This window comes from Heptranchias perlo, chromosome 4 (assembly GCF_035084215.1).
Source record: "Heptranchias perlo isolate sHepPer1 chromosome 4, sHepPer1.hap1, whole genome shotgun sequence".
In the NCBI taxonomy this organism is placed as follows: domain Eukaryota; kingdom Metazoa; phylum Chordata; class Chondrichthyes; order Hexanchiformes; family Hexanchidae; genus Heptranchias; species Heptranchias perlo.
Genome location: NC_090328.1, coordinates 50,840,812 through 50,864,227, shown reverse-complemented (window position 1 = coordinate 50,864,227; position 23,416 = coordinate 50,840,812). Strand labels below are relative to the sequence as shown.

The following is a 23,416-nucleotide window of genomic DNA, read 5'->3' as shown; positions in this document are numbered from 1 at the left end:
TTTGTGCCATCGGAATTTGGGGTCCTATGATCCTCAGACTAAAATAAATTGATGAAAAACTGTAGCAATCATTTGCAATTCAGTGTAATCAGTATACTTAGGAGACAACTCTGTAAATCGCAATGCATTGAAAGTTTGCCTTGTGTAGGTTTTAGGAATGTTGTATGATTACTACTATGGACTCCACCAGACCCAGTGAAAGGGTCTGTACCAGAAGCTTGCAGTTCACCTACATTTGCTTACTCAAAAATGACAATGCAAATAACCAGTTCCAACCTTGAAACTGTGTGAGACCCACATGAATGATGCCTGTATAAAATGAGTAATGCTCGCGAACACTTTATTACACAAATTACATTCAGTGACCGAAAATAGTGTTCTGACAATATAACAATTTCCCCCCAGAATTGAAGTATTTGACATTTACTATGAATACATCAAAAAAATTATTTTTGCTGTGAATACAGAAGCCTTATCTCTGTATATACAGTTTTCTCTTCAGTAAACAGGACAGTTATAGATAGAAACTAAGACAAAAAGTAGCTTTGCTTCCCTCTTGTGGCATAATTGGACGACGGTAGACTGAGGATGCTTGATATAGAAGGCACAATATTACTTACACACTGGAAATATCAAACTAAAGTGCCAGACAGGACAGTAGCCAAATGCTACACCTCAAGCAGAGAAAAGTGACTGACTCCCCAACACAGGTTTATAGCTCCAGCAAAGTAAGGCAGTAACAATTAAAGAATATTCATTATGGCCCAAAGCAGTAGATTTTGCTTCAGTATTCAGACAATACCTGGTCCCTAGAATAAAACCGGCTTGATTGTTTAGATATGGTAGCAACAGCATGATATAAAACTCTCCACAAATAAATAAAAACTTACATGTTGTATAGCCAAAACAGATTAGTACAGTTACTATTAAACACATATCCTGAATACATCTGCTTTTAGGGAAACAAAATGGGAACTCAATGTATTGTCATCATAATCAGATCAAACTGGTATTGTCATATTTCAGGAGGACGAGGTGGTGGGTGGAAGTGGTGGTGCAGAATACTCTTCTGTTTCTGAGTCAGTGCCTTCCTCATCATCTTTTTCTTGATCGCTTCCTTCAGTACTCAATCTGTCAAAACCTTTTCGACTGTAACCCCGGTGGCTTGCAAAGAAGTTCCCCAAGTTTAGTCCTCGTCTGCTTTTTCCTGTCAAAAATAAAGTATTTTAAATTCTTCAGAATATGCAAAATATAAGAACACTTTTAGATCCACTGTCTTCTGTCCATTTTTGTTTAGAACATTGCCTTGTACCGGGTATATAATCCTTTGGCATCAATAATCTCAAGTCAAAAAAGACATTTAAGTGTATTACCAAATCTTCACAATGCATGTCTTAATTAAGCACTGGTGTTTGTAAATTTACTGCTCTAATTAAGATGAACCCATTTCTGCTGATTAAAAAAATCAGCAATGTTGCTGCAACATTACCATAAAATTGTGAGATGTGTGATGGTTGGAGACAGCAATGATTCTGGAAATGATTTTGCCTTCATTTCACAATTGTCTTACCTCTAAGCCTCCCCAAGATTCCTCCTGATGACTGTATTGACTCCAATTTGCTGTCAGGATCTTCTATAAATACAAAATTAAAGCATGTCAGACTGCAGTTTCTGAGAAACAAATAATACATTTTTGTAGGACTTATTTAAAATAGCAACTCACAAATGAAAGACAACAAAAGGAAGTATGAAATGCAGGAGGAATTTTTTTTTTTACTAAAGGGTGGTAAATATGTGGAACAGATTACCGGCATGGATAGTGGAACAAGAAACCTCAATGGATTTCAAGAAGATAGGATCTAGTCAACAAATGGGATTCAAAGTTATTAGAAATGTACCAAGGGAATATAGTGGATAGGTGGGCTAGGTTGACTGAAGGTCTTCTCCTGCCTGAAACTGTTACTAAGTAGTCCCTCATCAGGTTGAATATAGTTAGGTGCAGAGTGAAGCTCCCTTTACTCTTTTCAGAAAATGTGTCTCAGTCCCAAGTCCCAATCTCAGAAGAACATCCCCTACTGGACCTTTCAATCTCCCAAATCAGCCGTTCTGAGAGAGATGCTGATTTAATGAAGAATTGGCTCTAGTAACTGAATTGAGACAGCCCAACCCATTTAACATGGGGTCCTTCCAGACAGAAGAGACTTTCATCTCATCACTCTGGGCTGAATTTATGCTCAAGTTCCAAAGGGGATAGACCAGTGTTGAACTCACTGTGATGCTCAGTCTCCTCAATGTCTATTTTGCCATTGCCATCAGAAATGTGAGTATACATTTGCTGCACTAAGCGTACAACATGTGTGTGTGTCACAATTTAATGGCTAAGGTAGGTAAAAACAACACAAAGTTAGAACTTGCTTATAAGCTCTAGTTCAAAGAAAGTATTTACATCATGAATTATATTCTGTACCTTCATACATCTTGCCCTTTCGCCAGTGGATGAAGACACCAATTCCCACTAACATCACAACAGGAATGACGAGCAGTAATGTAATAAGGATAGGAGAAACTGCAGTACTGGACTGTTTGAGAACATTCTTGCTTTTGTGCTTCTGCAACACATCAGGAGATCTCATCTTGCCTTCTATTTCCGTTTCTAGGAATGTTTCAGTTGCTTAAAATTGACAAAAATATTAATATGAATGGTCATTATTAACCTTTGCAATCTAATTAGAATTCAAGTTTACACCAATAACGTTGATACAAACTTTCTAAATCTAGTGTATAATTTCAAGTGTACAAATTTGCTTCAATAATCAACAGATCCAATAATTACTTGTCCATTAATATTACTGTCTGATTATCATTTATTCAAATGGAACAATTACATTTTTTTGCAATGAAAGACTTGTACTAAAAGATGTTACAAGTCCAGGAAAAGCTTACCATCTATTTCATGCATCTCAATGCCAGGTCCAGCTTTCTTTACTGAACGGTGCTCAGCCTCTGAAATTAAATTAAATTGTTACCATATAAAGCTAGGACTTCAGAGGTTGCTGGACTAAAACTTCTAAAAGGGAGTTATGTTACTGCGTTGTCCACAAATCCCTCAGTTATAAAGGGAGATATCTATATGCGTACTAGTATCTTTCTGATATTCTTGCCACCATATTTAACTGTTCAGGAGAAGACATTTTAAATGGAGTTGCCACCTTAGCAACATCTCACTGTTTCAGTCACTGATATAAGTAAGGAGTGGTGCCTTTAGCAAACTGCTCCCATTAATGATGTCATGTTAGTGGGAGTTTCATGCAAAATATCTGTTCCATACAGTCTCCCACCGTGGTTCTACAGTATAAAGCACATTAACGAGAACTGATACACACCAGAAACAGGACAGATACCTCTCTTTATAACATTTATAATTATATTAAGAATATATTTCTAATTTAGGATGATGATAAAGGTTCAAATCCCAACAATGATAGTTTGAAGTACTTTTGGAGCCTGACAGCCTAACCTATATGCCAAATGGTGAAAAATTGTGTAATTTTAAATTTGTTTTTAAATTGAGGGCCGTCAGTATTAGGGATGGGGATGAGGGTGGAGGGTGGGGAGTTGGGGAAAGGAGAACTTTTCAGATGCAGAGAAAAGCTCCCTTTACTTTATTGCAACTACCAGTTGTTAGATTTGCATACCAAACTTTGTTATAGTCACCAAGTAAATGTACCAATTTAGTGCTAATTTATACCAAATTAGTTTCACATCTACCTAAAGTTCAGTTAAGACTTCCCAAACTCATTTTCACATCTAACTTTTACAGCCAGCAGAAAAGAGACACTTATTTTTCACGATGTATATGGGAATAATAGCAGAGGACATTAATAAACTTGCAGAATGGGCATGTAATTGCCAAATGAATTTCAATATAGATAAATGTGAGGTGGTGCATTTTGGTAGGAAGAATAAGGAGGCCACATACTCCTTGGAAGATAAAAGTCTAAATGGGGTAGAGGAGCAAAGGGATCTGAGAGTACAGATACACAAATCACTAGAAGTATCAACACAGGTTAATAAGGCCATAAAAAAAAGCAAACAAAGCACTGGGGTTCATTTCTAGAGGTATAGAATCGAAAAGTAGAGAAGTTATGTTAAACTTGTGCAGATCCTTGGTTAGACCACACGGAGTACTGTGCACAGTACTGGTTTCCATATTATAGAAAAGGAATAGAGGCACTGGAGAAGGTGCAAAAAAGATTTACAAGGATGATACTAGAACTGAGAGGTTATACCTGCCAGGAAAGATTGAACAGGCTGGGGCTCTTTTCTCCAGAAAAGAAAAGACTGAGGGGTGACTTGATAGAGGTCTTTAAGATTATAAAAGGGTTTGACATGGTAGACGTGGAGAAGATGTTTCCACTTGTGGGGGAGACCAAAGCTTGGGGCCATAAATATAAGATAGTCACTAATAAATCCAATAGGGAATTCAGGAGAAACTTCTTTACCCAGAGAGTGGTTAGAATGTGGAACTCACCATCATAAGGAGTAGTTGAGGCAAATACCATAGATGCATTTAAGGGGAAGCTTAATAAACACATGAGGGAGAAAGGAATAGAAGGTTATGCTGATAAGATTACATTGAGTCTACAGCACAGAAATAGGCCATTCAGCCCAACTGTTTTATGCCGGCATTTATGCTCTGCACGAGCCTCCTCCCTTCCTACTTCATCTAACCCTATCAGCATATCCATCCATTCCTTTCTCCTTCATGTGTTTATCTAGCTTCCCCTTAAATGTATGCTATTTGCCTCAACTACTCCTTGCAGTTCCACATTCTTACCTTCTTGACCTGTCTGCAACCTTTGTCACAGTTGACCACACTATCCTCCTCCAATCCCTCTCCTCCGTGTCCAGCTGGGTACACCTAGTTCCATTCTTATCTATCCAGTCGTTGCCAGAGAATCACCTGCAATGACTTCTCTTCCTGCTCCGTTATCTCTGGAGTCCCCCAAGGACCTATCCTTGGCCCCCTCCTATTTCTCATCTAATGCTGCCCCCTGGCGACATCATATGTCCGAAAACACAACATCAGGTTCCAAATGTACATTGATGACATCCAGCTCTACCTCACCTCCACCTCCCTGGACCCCTCCGCTGTTTCTGATTTGTCACACTGCTTGTCCGACATCCAGCACTGGAATGTCTTCGGTCCCGGCCACAAACTCTGTTCCCTAACCACCGACTCCATCCCTCTCCCTGGCCACTGTCTGAGGCTGAACCAGATCGCTCGTAACCTTGGCGACCTATTTGACCCTGAGATGAGCTTCCGACCACATAACCGCTCCATCACCAAGACTGACTACCTCCACCTCTGTAACATTGCCTGTCTCCACCACTGCCTCAGCTGATCTACTGCTGAAACCCTCATTTGTGCCTTTGTTATCTCTAGACTTGACTATTCCAATGCTCTTTTGGCCGGTCTCCCATCTTCCATCCTCCATAAACTTGAGCTCTTCCAAAACTCTGCTGCCGATATCCTAATTCGCACCAAGTCCCGTTCACTCATCACCCCTGTGCTCGCTGACCTACACTGGCTCCTGGTCTGGCAAATCCCTCCATGGTCTCGCCCTTCCCTTTCCCTGCAACCTCCTCCAGCCCTACAACCCTCCAAGATCTCTGCACTCCTCCAATTCTTGCCTGTTGCGCATTCCCTATATTAATCGCTCCACCATTGGCGGCCGTGCCTTCAGCTGCCTAGACCCTAAGCTCTGGAATTTCCTCCTTAAACCTCTCCGCCTCTCTTCTTCTCTCTCCTCCTTTAAGACGCTCCTTAAAACCTACCTCTTTTACCATGCTTTTGGTCACCTGTCCTAATATCTCCTTAAATAAAAACAGAAAGTGCTGGAAATACTCAGCAAGTCAGGCAGCATCTGTGGAGAAAGGAACAGAGTTAACGTTTCAGGTCGATGACTGTTTCTTTCTCCACACATGCTGCCTAACTTGCTGAGTATTTCCAGCATTTTCTGTTTTTATTTCAGATTTCCAGCATCCACAGTTTTTTGATTTTGATCTAATATCTCCTTATGTGGCTCGGTATCAAATTTTGTTCGAAAATCGCTCCTGTGAAGTGCAGTGGGACATTTTACTATGTTAAAGGTGCTGTATAAATGCAAGTTGTTGTTCATTCTGCTAGTGAAAATACTAAGTCTTTGTTCCCTTGTTGATGATTTACCAACTGCTAGAAAAAAAAACTTAGCACGATTTCCTTCTCAAAACCTTTTATAATTTTGAGCACTTCCATTATATCACCCCTTAACTATTTCTGTTCCACTGAAAAATTCCCTAATTTTTCCAGCTTGCTGCATAACTATAAACTTTCATTCCTTGGTACATCTTTCTTGTACCATTTCCATGGCTTAATATCACTCTTGTAATGGGGGCTTTCAACTGTGACCCAAATTGTACAATTCCACTTCCTTGCTTTTAAATTCAATGCTCTAATGTATAAAACCTGGAATCCCATTTGCCTTTTGATAGCCTTTTCTACCTGCACTCCCACTTTTAATGATGTATGTATCTGCACCCAAGATCCCTTTGTTCCTCTTCTCTTTCCCAAAATTTACTACTTCACATTTCTTTCCATTGAACTGCATCTGCCACCTATTTACCGACTCTACTAATCTGTATGTCTTCCTGCAGTCTCCTACATTTCTCCTTCAGTTTGCTATGCCTCTAATTTGTTATCAATTGTGTTGATGTCCAAATCACCTATAAATGGAAAACAAAACATAAGTGGATCATTCAAGCAATGGCTTCCAAACTATGATGGATTCCTCATGAGACTAATTGTCCAAGGAAGTCCTAAGATCATTACTAAATCTCAGGTTGATTCTACCTCATGACTGCCATTCTGAAAACTGAGTTGTATGAATATACCATAATGCATTTTGGAAGGAAAAATGAAGAGAGGCAATATAAACAAAATGGTACAATTTTAAAGGGGGTGCAGGAACAGAGAGACCTGGGGGTTTGCGTATAGTAATCTTTGAAGGTGGCAGGACAAGTTGATAAGGCTGTTAAAAAAGCATACGGGATCCTTGGCTTTATAAATAGAGGCATAAAGTACAAAAGCAAGGAAGTTATGCTAAATCTTTATAAATCACTGGTTAGGCCTCAGCTGAAGTACCGTGTCCAATTCTGGGCACCACACCTTAGGAGAGGGTGCAGAGGAGATTTACTAGAATGGTACCAGGGATGAGGGATTTCAGTTACGCAGCGAGTTATGATGATTTGGAATGCACTGCCTGAAAGGGTAGTTGAAATAGATTCAATAGTAACTTTCAAAAGGGAATTGGATAAATACTGGAAGGGTAGAAAACTGCAGGGCTATGAGGAAAGAGCAGGGGAGTGGGACTAATTGGATAGCTCTTTCAAAGACCCGGCATCGGCACGATGGGCCGAATGGCCTCCTCCTGTGTTGTAACATTTTATGATTCTATGAAGGCAGAGAAATACTGGCACATTCTTTGACACCAAGAGGTAACTCTAGGTTGCCACCCAGGAAAATCAGCATGGATGTGAACCTATTGAGATATTTTTCATGCACCAATGAAACGCTCACTTCTTGTGCCAAATTAACAACAAACTGCAATTATAAAGCACCTTTGATGTAGAAAAACCCATGGCGATTCACAGAGGCATAATCATCAAAAAAAACCAGATCCTAAGCCAAACTGGAGATATTAGTAGGGGTGACCAAAAGCATGGTCAAAGAGATGGGTTTTAAAGGGGAGAGGGAGGTGAAGAGATAGAGGGGTTTTCAGAAGGAAATTTCAGAGTGTGGAACCTAAGCAGCTGATGCCATAGCCACCAATGGGTGGAAGGTTGCAGAAGAGGCCGGAATCAGAGGAACACAGAGTTCAGTAGTGGAGGTTACAGAATTGGAGGGACGAAGCCATGGCGGGATTTAAACAGTCCCACAAAACTGAACAATGGAGAAGTAGTTTTGGAAGAGGATGGTGTGGTTAACCGTCAACGGTTGCAGAGAGGTCAAGGAGGATAAGGAGGGGACAGTCACACAGGATGTCATTTATGATTTTGGTTAGGGCGATTTCAGTGTTCTGGCAGGAGCTGAAACCTGATTGAAGAGATTCAAACATGGCGATGCATGAAAGATGAGCACAGATTTGGTAGACAATGACATGTTCAAGGACTTTGAAGAGGAAAGGGAGGTCGGAGGTGAGGCAGTAGTTTGCAAGGAGAGGGGTCGATGGTGGGTTTTCTGAGTAGGTTTTGAAAGGGAGGGGGACAGTACCTTGCACTTGTTGGGAGGTAAAAGTGGAGTGGGCAAGGGAGAGGGGTTTAAGGAAATAGATAGTAGTGGATTAAAATGTCTTCATTGCCTGATGCATTCGTTGTTTTCCCAGAAGGAACAGAAAAACTCAATCACATAATAAAAATGACTATGTAGATATTTCTAAAAACAGGCACAAATGTGCAGGATGTAAAACAAAAAGGCCAGTCTGTGAATACAAGGCAAGTTATCTTAGTTGGGGTGAGTCCACCTGGGGTATAGTTCTATGTTCACTCTCAAGTACGTTGCTCAAATGGCCAATTTTTTAAATGTGAGCCTAGATGGCGAGTATCAGCAAGCTATTTAACTGTGGTAAGCATCAAAGCTGAACCTGATCTTGTCCTCATCTAATGCCCAACACATGCACAATCCTGCAATGGATACTGGACAGTGATTAGTAGCAGGCATCCTGGCTGAATGTTTCAGTTACAGAAACCAATGCAGAGCCACCACTCCAGTTGAGGCCAGCTAATTCAGCACAAACTAGGAACTGAATCTGGGATCCTGTGATCTGTATACCTCAGTTATACACGGCATTTATCAAATAAGCCATCAGCCAAACTTGGCTTTAAATGCTGATATCACACTGGCCCAATTCCCTCAGCAGCCAAAAATGATGATTTTCAGAGGGGTAGTAATGTCCTGAAAGGCCTCTTAGGCATCAGTGTCCCAGTTTTATAATGGGTGGTTGGTTCTGAGAAACCCCAAATTATTCAATTGCCCTATCCCTGAGCTCACTGAAACACTGCTTCCCAATGTGGTAAGAGGAACTCTGGTACCTGTGTGTTGCCACATTGTGCTTCAGTAGTAGGCACTGCAAGCACTTGGAACAGCTTTCTTTCCATATGTCATTAGAAGAAAGCATTAGATAGGTGGCATCATGTTGTCAATAAAGTCTTAAAAGGGACCAAGTAAATGCTGATTCTGCCACTTAATAATAATTTAGGCTTATTTCTACAGCATAGAGGATACTGAATGAGAAAAATCTAATTATTTTTAAAGAGAGCAAAATGGATGCCCTGATGGATGGTACAATTCATTTTTACTTGCAGTGCTCATGATCTATACACCATAAAATCACACAATGGTTTATATTTCCTGGTCATATATTATATTAACTGTGTTTTCTGAAGGATGAAAAAGTAATTTAGTTTGTTATTTAGCTGCAAGGACCCGATTGAGAGAATTTAAGAGGCCAACCTTGATTACAGCCAACTTCAGGGTAAATCAAACCTTGTAACAATCTAAAGACAGCAAATGTTTTTCCAAACTAATGATGTATTTAACACCCCCATGGCTGCCACATTGGGTTTACTAAATGGAAATTAGGAATGGTAACTCTGTAGCACTGGGTTCTCTACTACACTGCTAAGATAAATGAACACAAATCAAGATTAAGCCACACTTTTAGAACTGTGATCAATTCTAGAAATATGTTTCTTTTTATTGGCCCTACTCTATTTTCCTGAAGAGGGCAAATCCATTTTTGAAAAGTCTGATCAACTTTCTGCAGTTAATGAAAAAATATTGCGATCTTGCAGCACTAAATCTGCCCGTCCAAAAGTCACATTTCATTTAAATCATGTTTCTGTTATTTTTAAATAAAATCAGAGGTAATTCTATGGTAAATTCGTTATCTAAAAATCAGACAATTAACATAACAAAATTAGTGTAAGAGTGCATTTGCCATGGGTAAAACTCTTCTGTGGAAACCTATCACTCTTTTGATCATGGGCATGATGACAATATCACTGTGGTATATACACGAGCCTGGTGCATCACCTTCCAGGCAACAAAGGTCACAGGGACAAAATTAATTCAGGGCACCTATAAAGCCATGTTTGAAGGTCTGTGGTTTAAATTCTCCACATTTCATAACTTGATAGGCAGCATGAACCATACTAGTCACTTGGTACAAAGAGCTAGTTTAAAACTGAAGTTTCAAAACAAATACAAATGGTGATTAACCATTTTTCAAAATAATGCTTAATAATCAGAAACTGTTAAATTGCAGGAAAACATACCCACACAACAGTGAAAGTCAAATAAAATGAATGGCAATCTATGTCATGCGAATAAAACAAGTCAACTGAAAGCTTACTTTCTGCTGGTACAAATTTCCACACTGTGTTTGCTTGGACATCCCCGACATACACAGTCTTATCATCTGCTGCAACAATGTCATGTGGCATCAGGAAGTTCTTAAGAAAATAAATAAATTAATGTTAATTTGCATGTAAAAGAAAAAAAATGCATCATCCCATTCTTCTGCTGAAATTACCAAGATATCCTTGACATAATCTGAAGGATAAAAAGGGATACTTGTCTTAATTATTTTAAATGGCTGAAAAATTCTACAGCAGTATAAAAAAAGTGAAAGAAGTTTTTCTTTTGAAGTTGCAGACATTATAAGGCTTCACCAGATGTGGTGTAAGAAAATATTATGGGCATCAAAAACAGCTTGCTTTTAATAAGTACTAGAGTGCACATTACTTGTGCACTCTACGTCGGCTCCTGCTTGTGCCCCGCTCCCCCCACCCCACCAAACATATATTGAAATTTCTCAAGTAAAATTCTGAGGAAAATTTCCATTGGACTACACACTTGAAATATGAGTATAAAATCACAACTTTCTTTACTACTTTTTTTTTAATACTCTCCTTGCAATGAAAAAGTGACAATAGTAATCCAATTCATTCTTAACCTTATTTGTTTAGCGTTTGAGGTCATTATTTGATGCTACACAATTCTCCTTCCTGGCAATGTAAATAGTTCCCTCTCTTCAGGCACTGTCCCTCTCTCCTTCCAAAACTGTCATTATCACCCCCTCCTCAAAGAAGTCCACCTTAGCCCTTCTGTCCTCACCAACTACTATCCTATCTCCAAAATTTCCATTTCATCTCTATAATCCTGAAATGACTTGTCGCTTCCCAGTTCTGTGGCCAATTCTCCTGAACTGCCTCTATGAATCTCTTCAGCCTAGCCTCTTCTCATAGCACCAAAGCAGCTCTAACGAAAGTCGCAAATGACATCCTTTGTGATTGTAAACGTTGTGCATTGTCCTTCCTCAGCCTCTCCATAGCATTTGGCATGGTTGACCACGCTATTCTCGTGCAATGAGCATCTTCTGTCACCTAGGTCTGTGCAACTACCCTCTTATCGTGCCAGTCCTACCCTATCCAAAAGTAGTAAACAAATTTGCAGTAAGGTATCTCTTCCCTCACTCATGCCACCACCTCCAGAGTCCTCTATGGATCTAACCTTGGTCCCTTTCTCCTCCTCAGTTACATGCTGCTCCTCGTAGACATCAAAGACAGGTTAGCTTTCACCCATCTCTTCCTCTCCATAACCTCCTCCATCCAATTCAAGATCGGGAAAACCAAAGCCAGCATCTTTGGCCCCCATCTTCAGTCACTGTCTCAGGCTGAAGCAACTGGTTGCAACCTTGGCGACCTGTCCCATCCTGAGTTGCTTACTTCCACAACTCTGCCCACCGTTGCTCCTAACTCAGCCCCTTTGCCACTAACACCCATGTATATACCTTTGTCACCTCCATATTCGACTACTATAACAATCTTTTTGCTGGCCTTCCATCCTTCATAACCTCCAACTTGTCCAAAAGTCTGCTGCATGTCCTACGCCTTTGTCCTCACCAACTTACATTGACTCCCCATCCCTAACACATTAAGTTCAAAACAATTATCCTCGTCGTCATGTTTTGAGATTTCTCACTATGCCGCCATGGGAGAATTTTGGTGTAATTCTTGTTAAAAATTGTACTATTAAGTTCATGTAGTGCTCCAGAGGTTAAATTCATAGAACAGCTGGGATTTAAATGAAGCGCTTGATCCAAAATGCTTTAGACTGTAGTTAGTACAGGTACCCCAGTGAACATCCACTCCTTTTGACATTGGGACGACGTATTAATTTGAACCGATTATGGGGTGTTTGCCAAGAGTCCACTCTTAGGGGGCAGAAAGTTAGCTGCCCAGAAGAAAAAAGTCAAGTTCGCCTACTAATGAGGTAGTGTGGCATGATTTATTTTGTTTCTTATGTATGCAGAGGAAGTGAAGTGAAGCAAAGTTTGTGAGAATTGATTACAACTGTCAGTTGGTACATTCACTTGCTGTCTGTAAAATTAAGCAGCTTATCAATTCTTATTTGGCCTTATCTCACTAAAGTGTTTTCAGTCCGTATACTGAAAGATTGGAAAATGCATGTCAGGGCACAAAGGCATGATATCTAAGAAGGTACTATTGTTATACCACTGGCTTATGCTTTCATATATTGGGCAGTACAGCCACATCCTTAAAGTAAGACAAGGGAATCACTTATGGGAATGACCAGAACCACTGAACCTGAGAGAATAGCTACACCAGACCTAAAATTTGTAATGCCCGTCTTTAAATCTTGCCGTGGTCTCAACCCACCCTATCTCTACAATCTTCTCCAACCCCATATCCGCCTCCAAACATTCCATTACATCTTTTTGTACATTCCCCCACCCCCACAGCCCTACTATTGGTGGCATAGCCTTCAGCCGACTGGGTCCTCTTTCCTCGTCCCTTAAAATCCTTCCCACCTCTTCGACAATCTTTTGGTCACCATCCTAATCTCTCCCTCTCGCTTGGCATGCAAAGTACCTTGGGATGCTTTTACATTAAAGGTGCTATATAAATGCAGGTTGTTGTTAATATCTCATTGTTGCTCTTCAATCGATTAACAGTAGAGTCAATACTATTTAGGAGTTGGGTTTAATAGTAAACATATATCCAATTTTAGCTTTGTAGGCCACATGGGCAACCATCAAGGATATTCTGAATCAAGCAAATCCGAGGATTCTTTTCTATCTTCATGGTCTTCTTCCTATCTTCTTTATGCCCAAGAATTAACATTTATTTTTCCTCCCCTCTCTTATTTTCCCCCAACCCATTTCTGGCAGGGTAGTTCAGAACAACTTTCTCAATAATCATCTATTCTTGCCTGAAGATGCATTAAGATGGAGAACCTATTGTGAACACAAACCTGCATCATGCCTCTCCACTCCAATGCACAGTACCCTGGAGTAACAATGCTCCATAGCAGTTCATGTATCTATCGCCCATGATTTAAATACGTGGAACTGTGCCTATAAGGGTCCTATAATGCAGATTACCCCAGACAACTAGAAATAGTTGGTAATTAGTAACAGAATTTGGTAGCAACTCACATCATCTTTACCTGTACATGTGCAAGCTAACACTGGCATGTATATCGCAACTCTATTATAATATAGGTTTGAGATATGTTAGTTCATGTAGAATTATACAGCACAGGAGGCAGCAATTCAGTTCATTGTGTCTGTGGCATCGGTCTAAAAGATCTATTCATTTAATCCCTTTTCCCTATCCTTTTCCCAAACATATTTACATTTTTCTTTCTCAAATCTTTCTCCACTTCCCTTTTAAAACCTATTATGGATTCTGCTTCCACTATTGTTTCTGGTAGTGTATTCCACTTTCCAAAATCACTCTGCGCAAAAAAAAAATCTCCTAACCTCTCCCTTCATTTTATTGGTGATCTTAAACTTATGCCCTCTTAGGTACCAACTCACCAACCAATGAAAATAGCTTTCCTCTATTTACTTCATAAAAACCCCTCATTATTTTGAGCACCTCTTAACCTGCAAAAAGCCTGAGTTTCTCTAGCCTTTTTCAATAACTAAAGCCTCTCATCCTTCAGGTTATCTACTGATTTAGCAATGTTATTTTTCTGTAAAGTATTTTGTAAAAATGTTATAATTAAGATTGGTGACATTGAACTCTGATTTTTTTTTTGTGAAGATTTAAAATAATTCTTTTCTGGCAACGTACAGGATAGTACCAGTAGCAGGACCCCAGATACTTACATATTTGCGTATAGCAATGTATAGGAAACCAGTTCAAACAATGAGAGATTTATGAATCCTATGGAAGCACTGAGTTTATTTTTTTCCTTCCTTCCAATGTTGTCCTTTTTTCTCCTCTTCTCTGCTAAAAAGCAGTGAATCACACTGGGATATGGTTCCATGATCACATGGCCATCCTCCATGTGTGAAACTCTGCCAGGTTATTCCATTATGGGGACATTGCAACCAAACTCAATGTTACCCTCACCCAATATCCACACACACACACCTTCCAGAAAGTATCACTGGACAGTGATCACAGTGGGAACCCTAACAGATCCCTAACCAAGAGACAATGAGACCATTGTAATATCGAGACTACAACACAGATACAGGCCATTTGGCCCAACTGGTCTGTGCTGGCGTTTATGCTCCACACGATCCTCCTCCCTCCCTCCCTACTTCATCTAATTCTATCAGATACCCTTCTATTCCTTTCTCCCTCATGTGTTTATCTAGCTTCCCCTTAAATACATCTATGCTATTTGCCTCAACTATTCCTTGTGGTAGCACTTTCCACATTCTTACCACACTTTAGCCAAAGAAGTTTCTCCTGAATTCCCTATTGGATTTATTAGCGACTATTTTATATTTATGACTTCTTGTTCTGGACTCCCCCACAAATGGAAACATTTTCTCTGTCTACCCTATCATTATTTTAAAGGCCTCTATCAGGTCACCCCTCAGCCTTCTCTTTTCTAGAGAAAAGAGCCCTCGCCTGTTCAGCCCTTCCTGATGAGGATATCCACAAAGATATTGTGGTGTATTGTTATGTTGAACCTAATTAAACAGTGCATTTTGAAAATTTTCTAAATTGGTGCTTTGCATGAAATGCATTATAAATGGTGTTTTAGCAGAAAATATTTTTTGTACAATGTTATTTTTAGTTTACACTTCTCAGTACAAGTTTGTTTTCTTTACGCCAAATACCTGTTTGACTGGTTTGAAGATATCCAGTATTTCTCCAGTTGTAAAATTCAGAACAAATCCTTGTACAGGTACTCCTTTACCAACAAGAGCTTCTCCATTTACTGCATATAATTGACCACCTAAAATAAAATGACATAGTAGAATTAAATAAATCAAGCCATAAAATAGTTAAATGGAATGAAGGGATGATTTTGATCATAGATTTCTATTCTGGAAATTTGGTTCTAATATGTCTAAGGGTGTTGAAGGTCTTTTCCTCCCTGATAATTATTGCAAATGACTTGTGTACTGAATTCTCTACATAGTCTGCCCAAGACTAACAAATTATTACCCATTATAGGAAAATAATGCATTATTTTTATAAATTATTGTATGAATGGTCAGTTTTGAAAGTGTGTAATTTTAAGTCACTCACACAGCTGTTTTAAAACAACTATGGTTGAGCACGGACTTTGTTTTTTTTTGTTCACAGGATGTGGGCAATGCTGGCAAGGCTGCATTTATCACTTATTCCTAATTGTTCTAGAAGGTGGTGGTGGGTCATCTTCTGAACCGCTACAATCCTTGCAAATGCAGTTATACTCAATTCCGATGTATAATTTATTTAATCTGTACTAATACTAATAGTGGATCTCCCATGGTGTTGCTCATGGTGAGGCAGAATATGCTGTTTTCTAACAATAGGAACATGAACCAATCAATTCATGCCCAATGTATCATTACATAATATACTTATCATTACATATTACAAAAAGAAGTGTGTCTCTTCCTGCCACTGTCTCTTCAGCTTTTTTTCCCACTGCCTAATTCTTTCCACGTCTCTCTCCCTCTTTGTATCCCACTCTTTTTTGTATGGCTGTCACATATTTCTCATTACTCTACCTGTATTTCTTTTCGTGTATCTTTTTCTTACTGTTTCTGTGTTAGTCTTTCCTTCACTTTATTTCCTCTCTCTTCAGTATGTCTCTGAATGGTTTTGTATGGCTAACACAAATGTTCCTTTACTGATTTGCTATGTCTTAAGGCCCAGGGTACACAATAAGAGGTCACCCAAAATGTACCAAATTGGAGTTGGATAGCAGGATCAGAGAGATAGGCTGTCCAGCAGATTCTACAACATGAACAGGTGATAGAGAAGATGGGGTGCTGGGGCTGAGACTGGAGGAAGTACGTTGCCTAGGATTGGCATGTGAGATGGAATGGGCAAAGTTGGTGATCTGTACATTGAGCCAGGGTGTGAAAATGGAATGAGTAGTTTCAGGTTTGTCAGTATCCAAGTCGAGAGTCTGGTAGCACTCAGAAGCAGAGTGATGGAAAGATGGGCCATGGCAGTGGTCAGGAGAGGACGGGTAGCCTATGGTTTTGGCCTGGCATCACTCAAGAAAATGGGGGACCTGGCACTTTTTTTTTAGGAGAAGAGAAAGATTCCAGGAGTGGAAAATGGAGGTAGTTTGGATCTGAGAGGGGGAGGGGTGGAAGCAAATGGGAAAGTCTGACGTTTAACAAAAATTATCTTCCGCAGTTGTGCATGAACAAACCATTGGTGACCCATACTTATGCAGAGACCCCAAAAGAGGAACTGGGGAGCATCTAACCTTGCACATGTACAGAATACAAGAAACATCAGCAGGGAAGGCCCAGGTAAAGAACACGATCTCCATGAAGCAGACAAGCCAAAGACCCCAGAAAAGGGGGCAGGACTATGCAGGGAAATGTTGAAGACGTTTCTAACACACAACGAATAAATTTATGGGTAAATGTAGTGATTTTGTCAGAAATACTTAATGTTTTTTATGCATTTGTAATGTTAGAAATGTATTTTTGGTCAGCACCGTTGCCAATTAATTACTTGGCTACTTATGCATTACCACAAAATGTTAAAATAAAAAGGAAAAACTACAAGTGCTGGAAATCCGAAATTAAATGAGAAATTCTTGGAAATACACAAGTCAGTCAGCATCTGTAAAGAGAAAAGATGAGTTATGATGTTTTGGTATGTAACCCTTCATCAGACTGAATGCAAAAAGATAAACAGTACTTTAATAAGGCTAGAAAAAGAGAAAGAGGGGTAGGAGAGGTGAGAGGGTAGTGGGGGAGAAGAGAGAAGGGCCACCCTACTCAATAGGACATTGGCTTGGAGAGTTATTCAGACTTATTAAAATATCTGTTTATCTCTTAGCCTTCAATCTGATGAAGGGTTACATACCCAAAACATCATAACTTATCTTTTCTCTTTGAAGATGTTGATTAACCTGCTGTATATTGCCAGCACTTTGTTTTTATATCACAAAATGTTACACTGATACAGTGTTTAAAACTCTATGTTTCTATTGCTTTGTGAAGAAATGGCTTGGTTTATTAATCAACCATGGAAAGTGTAGTTAAATGTATACACCTGAATTTTAAAGCTTTCAAGATTTGGGTCTACTTTACAATTTTGCAAAGTTAAAAATACCCTTGTACAGGTACACAATCTCCAATATTACCATTGTCAGGTGTGTAGGACACTGCAAACAGTCGCTCTCCAAATTCAGGGTGCTGAATCTCCCTAAGGAATTGCCCAGATTGTGCTATAAAACACTGGATTCGTCCATTCTCTCTGTCAGCAACACACAGCTGGCCTAATACAGGCACAAATGTCAAGCTATGTGGAATGAAGAATTGACCTGGTTTGGGTATCCTAGAAAGTGAGCTCTCTGCAAGATAAAAATGAAGATTTAGGTGTATAAAATTAGCGTAATCCATTAAAGAAAGTGAAAATTGCTTGTAAGAAAAGTGACAGTGATTTAAAGCAGTAACACAGTATCACTGTTCTAGCACATTGTGAATTTGTCTCGTAGCTTCTAACAGATCTAAACAATTAAACTGCTAACTTGCAACTCACTGCCAACCATTTGTAATGAAATTATATCTGCCAAAACATCACTCACAGGATAAACTTGTTATATATGGTGTAACAATCAGCCAATCACAACACATGTATTGGATCAGATGATTGACATACATTGCTGATGTTCACCGGTGCTTTACATTTGTAATTTGATGTTGAGAAAAACATCAACCAAAACCCAGCAATAATTTCACCTGGAGTCTTGGGACATTACAGGTCAGCTCACGATATCAGAACAAAACATCTGATCATCAGATCTACATCCTGTGACTGGGTAAGTCATTGTTACACTCAGGTGATGCAGGCAGGATATATACCCAAAGGAAGGACCTAAGAATCTAAGGGTAAGTCACAACGTTTAGCTCTCACAATCATTCCACCAGCTAACTCAAGAGCAGCATTGAGTTTATTTTGGATCGTCAATAAAAATGACCAAAAAAACTATCATATGGTGCTGCTTCTTTAGGAATAAATTAAAAAATAAAAATATGCCAGAGTCCCAGAAGCCATCGGGCAAGTCAATCAATTGATATATTTGCAAAGTAAATGCTAAAAGAATGCTCAACACTATCGAATGTCTCACGTAGCAAGTTTAATAAATCTGGTAATTTGTGACTAGCACCAGAAAATCTGCTGGAGTGTTGTAAAAATCCAACTGGTTCACTAATATCCAGTCGGGCCTCCAGTCCCACTCTGGCCAATTCCGCTCGCTCCATTCTCTTCCCCGCCCCCCCCCCACCAACACCATGCAGCATCTCCGGCTCCTGGTAAAATCGCTCTCCCTTATATTTTGAAGACTTTCCAGAATCCAAATTTTGCTTTTAAAAACAAGTGATTTTAAAATTTTCTCTAGAAACACCGTACCTTCTCCCCACTGCATAATGAACTTTCCCTCTGGAGAAAATTGAATAATCCTGCTGTTGCAGTAGCCATCAGATACGTAGAAATTACCACTAGCTGGATCCACAGCCACATCGGTGGGCTGACAGAAATGATTGCTGTCACTTCCTGGCTGCAAGGCTTGTCCAAGAACTAACAAATAGTCACCGTTGGGTCCCAGCTTGAAAACCTTTTTGCGGAGACAGAAATAGAACCATCTATCACAATCATAACTGATAACATTGCACAGAAAATGTTAATTTATTAGAAGTATGGTACTTGTTCTCAACTATAAAATATTTTTTTTAATTATTTGTTCACAAGATATCGGTGACACTGGCAAGGACGCATTTATCGCTCATCCCTAATTGCTCTAAGATGGTGGTGGTGGGCTGTCATCCTGAGCTGTTGCAGTCCTTGAGGTGATGTTGCTCCATGATGGGGTTAAGTAGGGAATTCCAAGATTTTGACCTACTGATGATGAACGAACAGACATATCTGTCCAAGTCAGGATGGTGTGCGACTTAAGAGGAGATGATGTTCCCACGATATTGCTGTTCTGGTCCTTCTCTGTAGTAGCAGTTGCGGGGCGAGGAGGTGCTGTCAAATTAACCTTGGTGAGTTGTTACAATGCATCCTGTAGCGAGTACATATTGCAGCCACAGTGTACAGGTGGTAGAGGGAATGGTTATCGAATCCAGTGGCAGGGGCGCCAATCAAACAGACCGCTCTGTCCGGGATGGTGTAGAGCTTCTTAAGTGTTGCTGCAGTTGCACCCAACTTTTTTTTATTCGTTCATGGAATGTGGGCGTCACTGGCGAGGCCAGCATTTATTGCCCATCCCTAATTGCCCTTGAGAAGGTGGTGGTGAGCCGCCTTCTTGAACCGCTGCAGTCCTTGTGGTGAAGGTTCTCCCACAGTGCTGTCAAGAAGGGAATTCCAGGATTTTGACCCAGCGAGCAATGTGTCTCCATCACAGTCCTGACTTGTGCCTTGTAGTTGGTAGACAGGATTTGAGGGGTCAGATGGTGAGTCACTCATTTAACACCACTAAGCCTCTGCCCTACTCTTGTACTCACTTTGTTGATATGGCTAGTCCAGTTAAGTTTCTGATCAGTGGTGATCCCCAAGATGCTGATAATGGGAAGCCTGACAATGGCAGTGCCATTAAGGTCAGGAGGAGGTGGTTGGGCTTTTTCTTGCCAGAGATGGCCATTACCTGGTATTTATGTGGTGCGAATGTTACCTGCCACTCATCAGTCCAAGCCATGGCTGTTGTGTAAATATCCTGCTTTGGGTCGCTTCATTATCACATATTTGTAGTTTATGACTGCACTGCTCAACACGACACTTAAGAGGTCAGTGACTTCTATAAAATAATTTTAACTGCATTTCTTCAAAAAGATCATGAGATGAAAACTGTGACTTTACCAAGCTTGGACTCCTACCTGATGAAGTGCCACATCAGTTACCCAGAAGTTGTCATCTTTGTCTGTGCTTATACCATGGGGTAGATAGAAACTGCAATTTGAAGAACAGGTAGTCAGGTACAATCATCATGCTAGATTGATTTGAACAACAAATATATTTAGCAAACTTGAAGCCAATGACGCAACACAGTAGTAACTTGGTTTCCAACAAGATGGTAGAAGGCTCGAGTCACAATTGGATTACGTTTCATCAATTTTCAGTCATCACAATAATCAGTGAATGGGCACAAGTGTACCATTGTCTGCTTTCTCCAGCCACAAAGCTGTCCCCTATCAGATGGTTAGGGATAGGTTAGGTCCTGTACTGTTTATCTAGTAGTTAAACATGCAAGATCTTTGTGATAAAACATTGGAGAGAAAAATAGTGGAAGCATATTGCTTTCATATTTAAAGTATATGAACTGCATGATGAAAACATTTGGTCAATATTGAGTTGATTTGGGTGCTGTCTTCAAACAAATATTTGCAAAGAAGTTTGAAAAGTATTTATATAAGCCAAGAAATGTTAATAATAGCTTTTCATCAACTAGTAATCTGCTTTCACTGAAACTAGTTTTTTTTTAAAAGTCTGAGGTAGATTTCAGAAAGATTGAAAATTGTATTTTTGAAAAATTTTCAGCAAATTTTAAACATTATTTCTTTTCCTTATCCCCCCTCTCACAAAGGCATGTCAGGGTATGGTTACACAGGTGCCAGAAGCCCTGGTATCGTACCATAGTGGGCATTCTTCATATTGTGAGCCTGGACAGTGAGTACTGATGGGCTGTTTGACAATGGTCCTGTCACAGATTAGCCTGATCCTGTCCTCACCTGGTGTCCAGGTATATATATCCACAACAGGAGTTGGTGCATCGCACTTGGGAGCCGGAACTCTGGATTTCTTTAACCTTCCCTAGCCATACAACACTGAAGACAGCTACAGGGACCTATTACATGAATTTACTTTTGCGCTTCTCAAGGCAAATGGTGTCAATGCAGGGGAATGGGGTGTTTTTGCATTTTGGGCACCCAGCAAACACTCCCAGATCATGGATGGCATAGCCAGGTGTAAAAGTCTTCTACACCACCCCAACATGTTGCCTCAACCCAAAGCAAGAGCATCACCTAACTAAACATTTTAATTTACACCAGCCAAGCTCACAGCTTGTCTATGTAAGAATGTTGGTTTAGTACCAAATTGTAATCAATTTTATGTTATGGGAATAGGCTGAGACAATCAAAACTCATTTTTCCTTTCCTGCAGAACAGATTTGATACCATTAGTCTGGGCTAGATTTTAACCTAAGTCCCTGAGTGAAAAGACATTGGCAAATACATTATAGTTAGTTTCCTGATGAGATTTGATTGAGGTCTTTAAAATTATGAAAGGACAAGACTCAGTCCACTTGGATAGGCTATTTGAATTGGGTAGTTAGGGAGGACCAGGGACATGAGTATAAGTTACGTAAGCATAGAACGAGGTTTGATGTCAGGAAGTATGTCTTTTCAGTCGTGAACTTATGGAACAAGCTGCCAACTTGTGCAGAGAGTATGGATTCTCTGCAAATGTCCAAAAGGGAGATGGATGTTTTCTAATATCACTGCATATAAATGGAAGGTGGGGTATTGACAGATGTGTCTCCCAGTCACTGTGGTCTCCTGGAACTTGTTTTATGACCTTCAGGGAATGGAGAGGAATTTTCTGAAGTTTTGATCCCGAGTTGGCCTAGGGTTTATTTCTCTGATTTTCTGCCTCTCCCTGAAAATTACGTGGCTGAGGTGTGGGTGGAATGGGGTCATGGTGTGCACAAGTTGCACCTTGACAGTGTAGGACAGGTTTGATTTACCAGTTAGCCTTTTAATGTCTGTCATTGACATAGGTTTGTATGTTTGTAACAGTATATTTAAATTCAAAATGAAAGTATAGGTTCAAACATGAACAAAACCTTGCACATAAACACCATTATTGAATACCAACAGTGAACATAGCTTAGATCGACAATCTATTTTTCTAGTCGCCTGTTAAAGACAAAATCATCATTAGTTCTTTAAGCCAGAATGCCAAAGTATTTTGGTGTTAAAACATATGGCCGCAAAAATCTGTGGGTGAATGATCCCAGCAATTATGCCAGAATCCTGCCTGCTGAGAACATCTAAGCTGACCATGGTGAACTTTCCAGGGTCAGGGGAGGTTCCTGTGAATATTGGACATTTGCGCCACTTCTGCCCCCCTCCCCACATGAAAGAAAATGAGAAGCTTGGCATCGTAGCCCAGGTTAAGGGTGGGGAGGGGGCACTACCTCGCCCCACTCACCAGGACACAAGTAATAGGTGCCTTTGCAGCTCCTACATGTTGAAAATTTACAATAATATTGTTGCCAGTCTTTCAGAGGCCCAAACACTCTCACAACAATACTTCAGCTTTCATTGTGTTTGGATTTGGGTGGAATGTCTGTGCAGTTCTATAACTTCAGGTTGTGTATATAGTTTCTTGCAACTTAAGACAAACTCTGACTGCAGTCAGTCTTTAGGCTGTCAGCTTTCTGCACCACAGAAAGTATTATCTTCACCAAGGGCCTTGACTTTGGAGGGAGGCCCAATGACCACATCCATTGTTGCGCTACGACAGTCCCAAATTCTGTGGGTTTTAAATATAAATCCAGCTGCTATGCATTTGTTTTCATTTCTTGAAAAACACTCAAATCTAGGTTATCCTACATGAGTAGTTTATGATGTTCTGGATGCATTAAATTATAACTGCAGAGAGGTGCTGGTTACTGGTACTAACTTCATGAAATGTATGGAAATAATTATTTAGACAATGGATGTCTTTCCATATCAACATTTTTGCACATTTATCTGCTAGGAAATGGCTTCTAATATTCTAAACAAAAAACAGGTTGTAGATGAGATTAAAGGGACAGCGGCAGTGTGGATATAAAATTGGCTAGGGGACAGAAAGCAGAGAGTAG

The 23,416-nt window shown here is 39.9% G+C and overlaps 1 protein-coding gene across 4 annotated transcripts in view; it reads right to left on the bottom strand.

The window, feature by feature from the left end:
- Window positions 1-323: 323 nt before the first annotated feature.
- The window catches only part of pam (peptidylglycine alpha-amidating monooxygenase), a 276,130-nt gene continuing 253,037 nt past the window's right edge, over window positions 324-23,416 (bottom strand). For all 4 annotated transcript variants that reach the window (XM_067982909.1, XM_067982913.1, XM_067982911.1 and 1 more), the window contains 9 exons: window positions 20,424-20,496; window positions 18,961-19,165; window positions 17,693-17,902; window positions 15,207-15,325; window positions 10,452-10,551; window positions 2,944-3,003; window positions 2,468-2,671; window positions 1,571-1,633; window positions 324-1,207 (listed from right to left, as the gene is read on the bottom strand). In XM_067982909.1, the coding sequence (XP_067839010.1) occupies window positions 1,023-1,207; window positions 1,571-1,633; window positions 2,468-2,671; window positions 2,944-3,003; window positions 10,452-10,551; window positions 15,207-15,325; window positions 17,693-17,902; window positions 18,961-19,165; window positions 20,424-20,496 (1,219 nt within the window). In that variant the 3' untranslated portion in view covers window positions 324-1,022. The remainder of the gene's footprint in view (window positions 1,208-1,570; window positions 1,634-2,467; window positions 2,672-2,943; window positions 3,004-10,451; window positions 10,552-15,206; window positions 15,326-17,692; window positions 17,903-18,960; window positions 19,166-20,423; window positions 20,497-23,416) is intronic.